Source organism: Nelumbo nucifera, chromosome 2 (assembly GCF_055504915.1).
Source record: "Nelumbo nucifera cultivar China Antique chromosome 2, China Antique-T2T, whole genome shotgun sequence".
Taxonomy (NCBI): domain Eukaryota; kingdom Viridiplantae; phylum Streptophyta; class Magnoliopsida; order Proteales; family Nelumbonaceae; genus Nelumbo; species Nelumbo nucifera.
Window position 1 is genome coordinate 108,786,982 of NC_142650.1, and position 12,934 is coordinate 108,799,915.

At 37.9% G+C, this 12,934-nt stretch overlaps 1 protein-coding gene across 2 annotated transcripts; it reads right to left on the minus strand.

Moving 5' to 3' along the window:
• Positions 1-6,698: 6,698 nt before the first annotated feature.
• On the minus strand, positions 6,699-10,916 carry LOC104590103 (putative disease resistance protein RGA3). Of its 2 annotated transcripts, none has more exons than XR_016082040.1 (2): positions 6,978-10,483; positions 6,699-6,882 (listed from the first exon to the last, which is right to left on the minus strand). XR_016082040.1 is itself a non-coding variant. In XM_088897077.1 (2 exons), the coding sequence occupies exons 1-2, from the start codon at positions 10,790-10,792 to the stop codon at positions 7,055-7,057; spliced, it is 3,006 nt and encodes a 1,001-aa protein (XP_088753203.1). In that variant the 5' UTR covers positions 10,793-10,916; the 3' UTR covers positions 6,699-7,054. The 2 variants fall into 2 exon arrangements, 1 of the variants encoding a protein (XP_088753203.1); XM_088897077.1 differs by adding an exon at positions 10,490-10,916 and having other exon boundaries at positions 6,699-9,757.
• Positions 10,917-12,934: the final 2,018 nt, after the last annotated feature.

A 12,934-nucleotide genomic window follows, 5' to 3' on the forward strand; every position in this document is an offset into this window, starting at 1 on the left:
ATAGGATCCTATTAGGCCCTGTTTGGTTCATAGGAATAGGGGTTCGGAGTAGGAATTGAAATGGATTCAACTGTTTGGATGGATAGAATTGGAATCCTATTTTCATTCCTGGTGGAATGGCCACTCCCTCCCCTCTTTTGGGAATGAAATCTCATTCCTGTTAATTTCAATTATCATTTCAATTCTTGTTTGAACCAAACAAACTGTGGGAATGGGCCATTCTAATTCTGATTCGAATAGATTTTGGTTCTGATTCCGATTTCAACTGTGAATCAAACCCTTAAAGAATGGATTGCTTTCACAGATTTTAATTAGCTATAACCTAACATTTAATTTACTTTTCAAATGTACAAGTATAGATAAGGACCCTCCAGCACTCCAACCTAAACCTGACCCAACCCAGCTTAGAAATACATGACTCCCAAATCCAACCCAATCCTACAGCGTCTAACCTGATTCTAATCCAACTTGACCCTATAGTTTTAAATATATTCTAATATATTTTGAAGACTTAAAGTGCATTAGTTTAAATAAGAAAATTATCTTATAAATTTTAAGGTATTATTTATTTTCAATTAAAATAAAAAAATTCAAAATCAACATATAAATAAATTATAAATTTTAAACTTATAAAATTGGAAATCAAAAAATTACAAGAATAGTTAATATATATATATATATATATAAGGCATCATGACCCGACAGAGTAGATCAGTCAAAACCCGAATCCAATTCGAATCAAAAAAATCAAAACCTTACCTCACTCTATACAAACCGGATTTACCGTTTAACCCGACCATTGGCATCTGTGTGGAGACGCAGCTTGTAAAATCATTTTTTAAGATTTTTATTCACAACCTATGATCCATATATCCCAAGTGCTTTCTAGCCAGCCCAGTTGATCTTCAGGTAACACAATGGTGGGTCCCCACCATTTGACTGTATTACCAATTGGTTTAATCAACCCAACAGATCAGAACCAATCCGACCTCATTAATTACATTAGTTTCAAGCCAGCATTAATTGAGTTCTGATTAAAATAGGGTTTGGACTGGCTTTATCTGTTCTAACCTGATTACATCCAAATTAAATATATGAAATAGACACCTATCCCTTATGGTTAACCATCTATAACAATTTCATCGAACATAATTGACTCTTTCCAGTCGGAAAATATGTAGTGTATAAAATCTTACTTTTTTGCATTATTTTGTATATATTTGCATGGCACATATTTGCATTTTTACTCTTTTCGAATTCAGCTATAGGGTCAGTTAGAAAGAATATATATACAAATATATACAAAATAATATAAATTACAAGATTTTATATTTTACATATTTATATTTTTTTGGTAGAAACTACGTATTTATATTTATACTCCTTCCAAACCGAGTCTTACTTTCAAACCCTATAATGTTTAGCTCGGAAATGGGTCCGCACCCGACCCATTGACAGCCCAAACGACATGGCAAATTGCAAAACCAGAGTACTGACTTTTTTGGCCCACAGTCCTATTGCTGGCCCATACCCAAGTACTTACCTATTGATGGATTGGATGGTCAACTCCAAGCAGATCGACTGCAAGTTGAAGCATTAATGTCATGGAGACAAGGACAAACCTACAAGAACGCTTATTCTCCTTTTCTATCTTAAAGCTTAAATAATGGAACGATGGGTTAAATCCCTGACGAGCAACCAACAGGCCAAACCTTTCTACCATAACCACTCTCTCTCTCTCTCTTAACAAAACAGTATAATAAGTTATTTCCTATCAACTTACTATCCAGACCATTGTAGCGGGCACCGCTTTGGCCTCTGATTTTTGGGTCAATGGTTCGACCATTTGGTCCCTACATATTAAAGGACCTACTTCACCATCACAAATTTCCACCACTACTTCCACCTCCACCCTCTCCATTTCCTCTGCTTCCTCACCCACCTTCTTTCTACATCTACAAGTCACCACCTCCACCATCTCCATCACCTCTTCCATAGTTCTACTACAATTACAAGCCACCTCCATCCTCAACACCATAGCCTCCTCCATACAATTTCCTACCACCGCCACTGCCGTTCTATTGCTACAAGTCCCCACCTCTACCATCTTCATCACCTCCTCCTCAATCCTACTACAATTACATGCCACCCCCACCACCTCCCCAACTTCCACATTATTATAAGCCACCACCTCCACCCTCAGTACCCTCACAACATCCATACAATAGACTACCCCCACCATCATTAGCACCACAAATTCTTATTGATTCTATTGCATTATAGATCATAATACTACATGTTCTCAATGTCATCAAGCTACTAATAAACTACGAGGCTTTATTGTGTCAATAACTACTTGAGAGCAGATGGCCATTGAACTTCTCCTTCAACAAGCATTTATGTCTCAAGTTAGAAATCATCGATGACAATCTACTTTCCAATTCTCCTCATCCAGTGATGTCCACTCAACTTGTATGAAACAGAGTTTGAATAAGCTAACTTGTCTTCCAGTGTAAATTGGATCCTCTCTCTTTCAAGTTGCCTCATCAAATACTCATCAGTCATGGATGTGAAGAAAGCTGCCCTCTGCAATTTAATTTCTTCTTCATGCATCTTCTAGCTAATGACTCATGCTCAGCATCTTTTAATATTTTACAATTAAAGGGTAAATTACAATGACCCCCTGTACTATGGGGTCAATGACAAATACCCTTTTAACTTTCATTTGTGACAAATACCACCCTGAATTTTCACTTTGCAACAAATGCCCCCTTCATTAGAGTTCGGTTGATTTTGAAAAAGATTTCCATTCAGCTGTTTAAAATTTTAAAGTCCCAAGCTACCCTTTTCTTATTTATTTGAATGATTTATGATTCAATTAGGTTTCTAAATATAACATTGAAGCCCTCTTGGTTGCTCCAATAGATCGTTATAGATTTCTAGCTGGATTCAATAATCACATGAAATAGTAGAAGTTTCCTTTTGATAGGAAAAAACTTATGGCTTTGTTTGGTTTTTCTTGATGTATTGGAGAAAGGAATAGATGATTTTTATATCTTAAGGTGAAGAGAGGCATTTGTGTGAGTGAAATGAATCAAGATTAAAAAAAAAAACGTTTTTCTGTGCCAATGAAATTATTCTTGTTATTTTAGCTGGTTTTCTTTGAAGAAAATGGAGGTTACTTTTGGTTAAATAGGGTTTAAGAGAAAAGGGAAAGAAAAAGAAAATAAGTAAAGTTTAGGTGGCAATTTTGATAATTTAATGCATTCTATCATTTGACTAAACAGTCAAGGAATATTTGTCACAAATGAAATTTCAGGGGGCTATTTATCACTATCCCCATAGTACAAGGGGGTTTTTGTAATTTACCCTTAAAAAACAGAACTTGTATTTAAAATATTATTAGCTAACTTATAATGCTATCTTGTTTTTCTAGAAGCAAGATAGCATTCAATGTTTACAAACATTTTCTGTTGTAGAATTTTACCTTGTTCCCATTTGTTATAGAAACAAATTAGAAAGAAAAAAAAAATCTTATTTATTTGACCTTCTACAAAGTAAATTTATTTTCACATTTCACAATTCTTATTTTTAATGTTCATAATTCAAACAAGATGATCCCACATTAAATGGTGGTTCAAATCAGACTAATTAGGCAACCAATTGATGAACCAGAAATCAGTCCTTCTCATCAAGGTTAGAATGCACATCAACTGTTAGATTGGACTCTGAGTTTGACAGAAGACTTTGTTTCTTGGTCGTGGTTAGGTTACACTCCTAATAAATCTGAAATGGGCCATTCTTTGATGCAAGATAATCGTTTTGGTAGGTATGAGGTAATATTGATAGAAAGGGGGTTTTTTATCCTAGAAGTTGGGTGTAATTGATCCAAAGACAGCAAAGGCTTCAGTGGTCTTATTCATGAGGTCTCTTCTTGGAGAAAACATAGAAACCTCTGAAAATAGTATTTCCTATATAATTGGTCTAAAATGAGATTAGAGCATAAGAAGTTCATTCATCTCGTGGTTTCAATAGATACAAAGGAAGTTTCTGGAATCAAGAATCAAGAAAATTGAAATAAATCACATGGTTAAAACAACCCACGATTCTTGATAACTAACTAACTGATCTCGTGGTTTCAATAGATACAATAGGAAGTTTCTGGAAAGAAGTATCAAGAAAATTGAAATGAATCACATGGTTAAAAGTAAAAACAACCCACGATTCTTGGTTACCAACTAACAGAAGACGATAATTCTATATTGTAATGTGCCCCCTCAAGTTGGAGCTAGAATGGAGTTTGACAATGCTCAACTTGGATATCAATACAGTAAACTGATCTTTCCAAAGAGCTTTGATGAAAATGTCTTCTGGTTGAAGTGTAATCGGTAAATGAGTAGCAGTAATAATTCTAGATTGAAGATGATGTCTAATGATTTGGCAATCGATCTTGACGTGCTTAATGCATTGATGGAAATCGGGCTGACAGCAATATGTAAAGAAGCTTTGTTGTTACTATAGAGTGCCATGGGTTGAGGGTGATGGAGGTCCAAGTCACTAAAGAGCAGATGAAGCCATTGTAGTTCACTAGTAGCTGCTGCCATAGAATGATATTTAGCTTTTCTGAGGATCGAGATACAATGAATTCCTTCCTTGACTTTCATGAAAGTGGAGAGTGACCAAGAATGGTGAAATAGTCAGTAGTAGAGCATTGCGTAAATAGACAACCAACCCAATCAGAATCACTATAGGCCCTTAGGATTAAATCACTATTTGTGGAAAGAAGAATCCCTTGACTTCCATGAAAGTGGAGAGTGACCAAGAGTGGTGGAATAGCCAGTAGTAGAGTGTCGTGTAAATAGACAACCAACCCAATCAGAATGACATTAGGCCCTTAGTACTAAATCACTAAGTTTTGCTAAAATTGAATTTCGAAGAAAAATGCAAAAGACATGTTGGCCGACCTACTTATGTGGCTCAGGTTGACTTGAACAAGCATATACTCAGCTAGGAAATTATCTACTTGAAAACGCCAACGCATGAAGCGTTGCACTTCAAGTTGTAAATCCTCATTGAACTCTACACTAAACTTCCAGCAATCCCTCCACCATACAGTATCCATGTTCCAGTCGGTCCTATGAGAAAGTAAGAAGTATCTATTCTTCCAATCTTTGATCTTAGGGGACCTTCTTCATAGTACACATCCTGGAGAAGATATCTAAGTCTAAAGGAAAATTAAGGTGATGACACATGGTGATCAGCCCTATAAGTGTCCGAACTACGTACTATGAACACCACAAAATGAAAGCACCATAGGAATAAAGGGGTGCAAGGGAAAACGAAGTTCGATGACTAGTGCCTCCTCAAAAACACAGACCTTACCTCGACTGTGACTCCATGGGAAGTGATTTGGGTCGGGCTGGATATAGTCAAAATCACTAGGTCACGGGTCACCATTTCGACTGGCTGGGTCGAACAATTTAGAGTATGCCACATCAGTGCATATATGTATTAAGTATATATATTTATATATATATATATATTTACATACATACATATATGTATGTATGTATGTATGTATAAATATGTTTTTAGATGTATTATATGTATAAACGGTCTATCATCTCTTGACTCCCATTTGAAGCCAAAAATGGGTTTTTTCGCAAAAATAGCGGGGCAATGCACCTTTGGCCCCTTGGGATGCATAGATCTCGAGAGTTGTCCAAATCAAACAAAAAAGAATCACCCCAATCGGACATCGGAATGCAAATGTATGGCCTCCAAAAATTTGTATGCATTCAGTCTACAACCCACGACCCAGTCATCGGGCCAAATAGGTCAACGGTCAAACCGATCAGGTCAAATGATTCTTCACCAAGTCTATGGTTTTTGACCGTCTGGCACATCTTGACTGAATTAGACCCAAAATCCTGACCAGATGATGATTTGAATGGTTCGACCGGCTGAATCAACGGTGGGTTGAAAACATTGGTTCATAGCCTTAGATGAAAAAGGTAAGGACATTTTTTTAACCGCAAACTGGAACTAGACAGGCTGAATTTTATACTATTCTTATCTGTTAAAACATTCAATAATTAATGCATTAATGGAATATAAACAAACTTTATATATGTGTTGGGATTTAGTCAAAGTCTCTCTATACAAATAGAGATCACATAGTCTCATTAATTATGTATCTAGAAGAGCAAAGACTTTGCATGCCTTTATGACACCAAGATAGGCCTTATATGTGTTCGCCTTGTTGGACAACTCTGTTTAGAGGTCTAGGGAGGCTTCTATTTCATGGTAGTTTGTAGTCATTTTATTTTGTTATAATGCTTAAAAGAAAATCAAAATGCATCATCAGAATTGGAATAAGAAGGTTAAACAAAAATCCTAATTGATTATACATTGTAAGCAAATTCCTAGAAAGACCACCTGAACATTCAAATTCTAACAAAGACCCCCTCTCCATTAAGTTGGGAGATGGAGGAAGCTAATTTAACAAAATACCGACCTAAGAAACTTCTATAAAATGAATATTGCAACAAAAAAAAGACCAAAACAAGAGATTAACGAATAGTTAATCAATGAATATTCCTACAAGACCATTTTGTGTAGGCCTCCCCTGTTCCTTGGTAATAATTCTAAGGTCTAAAGAAATTGTCAATTTTCTCATAAAAGATAAGAAAAGAATATAGAAATACAAAAATTAATTTATTTGTTGTTAGTTGATGTGGAAGGAATAAACTTGTTTAACTGGGTTCTACAATTGAACCCTAACAGGTGTTGACCACAAACAGTGGGTTGGAACATACATCACGTAATTGTCAGGTTGTAATAATAAGAGTGCTGCTGACCTACACCTGCTGCAGATGAACACTAAAAAAATGAAGATAAAGATAACAATGTTAACAAAAAGAAGCACAACGAAATAGTTTGGATGTGAAGATGAAATAAAGTGACTACGTACGTACCGGAGGAAGAAGAAGGAAGTCTGATGTTGTGGATAAAAGTAAAGTGACTACGTACTCTCAGTAGGTCATCAGCACCATCATTGTATTTCCACATCTGGGACATGAGATATCTTAGGCCAATCTTTACCCTTACCGGTTGCGTATCTTTCCTTTAACTCGGGACATTTTTGAATCCGTAGAATCTGTAGCTCTGTCAGACGCCGCATACCTTGAGGTAGTGATGATAGATTACGACAATCTTCAATATGAAGTTCCCGAAGGGATTTTAGGTCTCCAAGCTCCTCTGGAAATGCAACCAATTTGGGCATATCGTCGATCTTCAGAACTTGTAGGGCTGTAAGACCTCCTATGCCCTCCAACGAATGAAAGTTTGCACAATGCTCGATTAGTAGCTCCCGTAGTACTGTTTTTGGATGCTTCATTTCTTTAGGTAGAGATGTCAATTTGGGACAGTCATCAATATAAAGTTCTTCAAGCAATTCGACGTCTCCAAGCTCCTCGGGCAGCTCCACCAATTGGCGCAGATCCCTAATCGTCAAAACTTTTAGGGCAGAAAGACCTCCGATGCCCTTCAACGAATGAAAGTTTGGACAATACTCAATTTTCAACTCTTCAAGATCGGCGAGGTATTGCTTCACTGCTTGAGGATGCAATGATGTCAATTGATTACAATATGAAATTTGTAAAAATCGGATAGAAGTCAAGCCTTCCATCGCCTCCGAAGGAAAAGACTCTAAGTCTTGGCAGCCGTCAATTGTCAATGATGTGGTGGTTACATGAGTAGTGGGAAGGAAGTGTTGAAAAGAAGAAGAAGAAGAAGAGGATGATGAGTTTGTAGTTGATGATGATGATGATGTCAACATTAATGGGATGGGGGTTTTATCCTTCTTCTTCTTCTTCTTCTTTTTCAGAATTAACTCCAATGGCTTGGCATCAATCCAAGATAACTCCACTCTTTCACGTGCCGGCAAACCCCAAGGAATACTTTCCAATTTAGGACAATCCTCTATGATCCAGCGATTGGGAAGGTGAGGGAACAGTACTACTGATAATGAGTTATGTGACTCTTCTTCTTCTACTACCACTACTTGCTGATCAGTATCTAATATTTCCATTATTATTGACCAACTCTCCAGTTTAGGCATGTACTGAAGGTAGAGTTCCTTTAAGGATGGGAAGAATCCATCTCCTTTCCTCAATTTACTTGTAATACTCTTGAGGGCAGACAACAATTCTAGCTTAAGGACCTCAAGGGAAGGGAGCGGACCTGAGAAGTCTAGAGATTCGCATCTTGTACAATTCTTTAACTCAATTCTCACTAGATTTGGGAGCAACGAGGATTTAATCATCCAAGAAGCAAATTTCATCCCTCCATACCCTTTTAGCGTCAACTCCTTTAGATTTGGATGTGGCTGCAGTCCTTCCAACGCATCATCATCATTATCCCCTTTTCCTAGATATAATAAAGTCAAGGATCGAAGGTGTGGCTTCTCCTTCAAGTTTGCTTCCTTGCCATCTCTCACTTGTTCAACTCCCCTAATAATTAAATGGCCGCTTAGCTGCTGGTTCAGCCCATGCAACTGCTTAATATGCTCACCACATAACCCCAATCCCTTGATTCTCCTAATGTCAACTGGCAAATTTTCAAGTGAACAGTAAGCAAGACCTAGAGTGTGCAAATTCTCTAGTTTTGTAATAGAAGCAGGGAGTGCTTTGATTCCCTCGTTCCCAGAGAGGTCAACATGTCTTAGGCTCTTCATATTTCCAATATCTTTGGGCAAATTTTCAAGACCAAAACAATTTATAAGTTTCATGGTCTGCAAATTTTGGAGCTTAGTGATTGATGTAGGGAGTGTCTCAATATGCGGATTATAAGAGAGGTCAAGGTACCTTAAGTGCTTCAATTCACCTATGCTACTTATTTGCAAGCTTTTATTACTTGTATCGTGTAAGTCTAACACACGTAAGCAAGCACAACAATTCACTATTCTTTCAATTGGCAATGCCCTGCCACCATAACAAAAATAATGGGGCAAGCGTAGAAGAGTCCGCACCTTATTAGCAAGTTTCAATTGTGACCAGAATTCAATGCCGTTAGTACTATTATATCTTCCATGGCCAAGAAGCGCCACGTGTCGAACTCCTTTAGGAATAGTTATCGTAGGTGGTGGAGCTCCCTTCTCTATCCGAAAACACTCGACCCCTTCGGCGACTGATTGAGCAAGGTCATGCACGAGGTCGTGCATTTTGCAACTTACTATGTTTCCCTCTTCATCTTCTTTTGCTTCCTGAAACATGCATCTCCACAGTAGATCGTTGAAATACTCCTCACCTATTTCCTCCAAGCTCCTCTCACTACTACTACTACTCCCTTGGTAAGATCCAATGAACCCCTGTGCCATCCATAATTGGATGAGGGTCTCCTTTTCTATTTCTTGATCCTTGGGAAATATTGCGCAATAGGCAAAGCACTGCTTCAATTTGGACGGCAAATAATCATAGCTTAGCCTCAGTGAAGGTAAGATTTTGTTACCTTTAGCTCCACCATCGATTGCTTCCTTTTCTATTCTCCATATTTCATTATCTTTCACGAACAACCACTCACTTTCTTTGCGTTTAAGCCGCATCAAACTTCCCAGTGTTCTTGCTGCCAGTGGTACTCCTCTGCACTTCCTGACGATCTCCCTTCCAATCTCCACAAGCTTTGGATGCCTTTGCTCCTCTCCCGCCTGAAATGCCCGTCGCCTGAACAACTCCCAGCATTCATCGTCGCTTAACCCCTGCAAACGATATGTTTCAACTGAGCCCATGATTGTTGCCACCTTTTGGATACGGGTTGTCACTAAGATTTTACTACCCAAGGAACCACCCATCAGCAAGTTTTTAAGATAATCCCACTTCTCTTGGTCTTCATTCCACACGTCGTCCAGCACCAGTAGATATCTCCTCCCGTCCACAGCTTTTCGAAGGCTAGCCTGTAATTGTTCCATTTCTTTGTTGGAACAATCTATATCTGAAGGGTTGGCACATCTTATAATTTTTTGTGTTAGCAATTTCACATCAAATTCATCAGACACGCACACCCACATTCTTAGGTGAAAGTGATCTGCCACACTCTGGTCGTTGTAGGCCAATTGGGCAAGTGTGGTCTTCCCCAATCCCCCAATTCCAACTATGGGAATGATGGCCACATTCTGATCAGCTGGATAATGATGATGATGATGAACACCATCATCACCACCCAAGTTGGAGTCGGGGGGTCCCTTTAATAAAATCTCTACAATCTTCTTTTTATCTTCTTCTCGCCCGATAACAGTCGATTTACGTATGAAGGAGTGGGTTTCCTTCCTCTCTATGTTTGCAATTGGCCTGGTATCATGTAACCTCTCTCTAAAATGGAATCTGGACATATCTGATGCAATCACTTCAAGATTCTTTCTCATCTCTTTTATTCTATGACCCATCTTATGGCGGAATGCAAGAGGATTTGAACGAGAAAAGAAGTTTTTTACCTCCTTACTTCTGCTGCCATGGATCTCCACTTGCCTTCGCAAAGCTTCAGTTTCAAATTCATCTACCACGTCATCTGCATCATAAACAGCGTCCTTGAGCCTTCTCAGCCAATCTTTCACGGCATCGTTGTTGGCTTGCTGTTCCTCTGCATCCAGAAGCACAACTTTGATCGCTGATAGCTTGTTTTTGAGCTTTTCAACATCATTTCCGACATTTGATGCCAGACCAATCTCTTGAATAGCTTGGGAGGCCAAGTTCGCCACTATGTTTCCAACAAAGTCAAAAAGCACAGCTTCTGCCATATTTTGCCAAAGAGAAAACAGACTAAAGCAAGCGGTCACAACGTTCCACTCACTGATCAGAGCATACAACAAAAACACCTTACCAGGGGGGAGTGAGTTGGGTTTTTATTGTGGCGTGGCCTGAGTCTGATCTTATCCCTTGCTTTTATGTGTACCCAAATTTTTGGCTAACACGGAGAAGTACAAAGACACACGATGCAGAATTCTGAATTCCAGCCCTCCTATAAACCACATCCTGCCCGTGAATTTGGCATCAATTCACGGTCAGGATGCATTCCCCCGTACTTTGGTGCTAGAGAATTCTGATCTGGGCTGATTGATACTTCTCCCAAATTAATATGCCAATAATAACATCTTTCTGGGATGGTACAAGTCAAGAAGACACGGCAAATGATTCTCCAGTTGTGGACTTAATCATGGTTCATTCAACCAAACCCATGTGCAAGGGCAATAATGTAAAGAAGCACTTGGAATAGAATAATAAACTCAAAGACTTGGACCAAGTCAGCATTCACCTCCACCTCACCTTGGAGAGCTGGATGAGATGATGACGTTGCGACAGTTTCAGCTAAAAGATTAAGTGAGGTATTTAAATAGGTTTTATTTCTCTACATGCATACAAATACCATTGAGCCCCAGGCTTTCACAAAATTTTAGCTAGAAACAAATTATTATATTTGCATCAGCATAATTTCCAGATTTATATGTGGTAAAAATGTTGAATTACTTATGAGTACAATGATCAGATTGTGTGGACTTAGAAGTGTCGATGGATTGGGTTTCGGTTCGACCCCATCCCAATTAAAATCACTTTGAATGGATTAGAGAGACCTATAATACATTGGGTTGGACCTAACCTATTTGTAATTGATATATAGTAGAATACTGGATTGGATTGAACTAATATTATCTGGCCCATTAACATAAGATAAGAATACGGGTGTCAATGAATCAGGTAAGTCAATTTACACAGTTCGGATAATCCAGGCATTACATTGGACCGGTCCAAATGGTCCAATGTATTTATTGAATTAGATTGAACCCCGATCCATGTGTAATGGATTCATACTAGACCGGATTGGGTTGGACCTGTTGACAGCCCTACGTAAAGAAAAAACGGAAAAAGACGGCCTCGAAACATTGTTGCCGTGAAGAGCAAGAAGGTATTGATTTTGTCTTATTTTCGCCTTTTTTTTCATGGTTAGTTGCACAAAAATCTGCTTCATTCCTATAACCTCAGAAGCTTCTCCAGACTTCTCATCCTCTGTTGAAGACAACAATAGGGCCCGAGATTTAATCATGTCAAACATTAGTTAGAAGATAAAGAAGTCATCGGCACGCCTTTATCAGTAGACAACTAAATATATGTTTGAGATATCATATGCTTTAGTTTTCTCTAATTTCTTCAGCCAAGATTTGTAGGAAGCAGATAATCTTCAATATTCTTCAACTTCATATCCATATAAACTTCTGCGACTCATTGACACCTTTCAGCCTATTTGTAGCTAGGCTAGGCACCGTAGATATTGCTGAAGTATATTACTTCATTCATCCGGTACTCATTTTTGGCAGGATGTAAAGCAGTTTACATGTTGCCCAAAAGAAATAACAAAGTGAAAACCATAATAGAATTGTGGTAAGTAGAGGTGTCAATTGGACCAGATTTAGTCCAATCCGATTCAGTCAATGAATTTAATATGAATTTATTATAGATAAACTAGGTCAAATTCAATCCAATGGATACTGTAGATGATCTTGGACCAGTCCCAATACGAGTTTTTAGTAAAAATCAAAACGATTGACTAGGCCGAGATTTAACTACAGTAAATAAACCATATATTTGTACTTGATGTAGTAAACATTAAAAATTAGGAAAAACAAAGTCTAAGGCACATATTACAATGTTACGATTGTTTATTATTGTTTCATATACGTAAACTAGTGTCATTAGTGCCATTAGACACTACATAGCAAATGCCCAATTTTTCAGAACTTATTTTCGAAGGTTAAAATCAATTTAAACAATTAAAATTAAATCAGCCCATTCAAATATGATTTTGGTTTAGTAGACTCAAAACAATTATATAGTGCATAGGCAACGATTTTACCACACTTGATACCAAAAGTGGATTCATGCAAAAA

Coding starts and splice junctions, on each gene's coding strand:
- LOC104590103 (XM_088897077.1), bottom strand. CDS start 10,792: ATGGCAGAAGCTGTGCTTTTTGACTTTGTTGGAAACATAGTGGCGAAC. Junction 9,758..10,489: donor ATGGCAGCAGAAGTAAGGAG/GTAAAAAACTTC, acceptor TATCGTTTGCAG/GGGTTAAGCGACGATGAATG.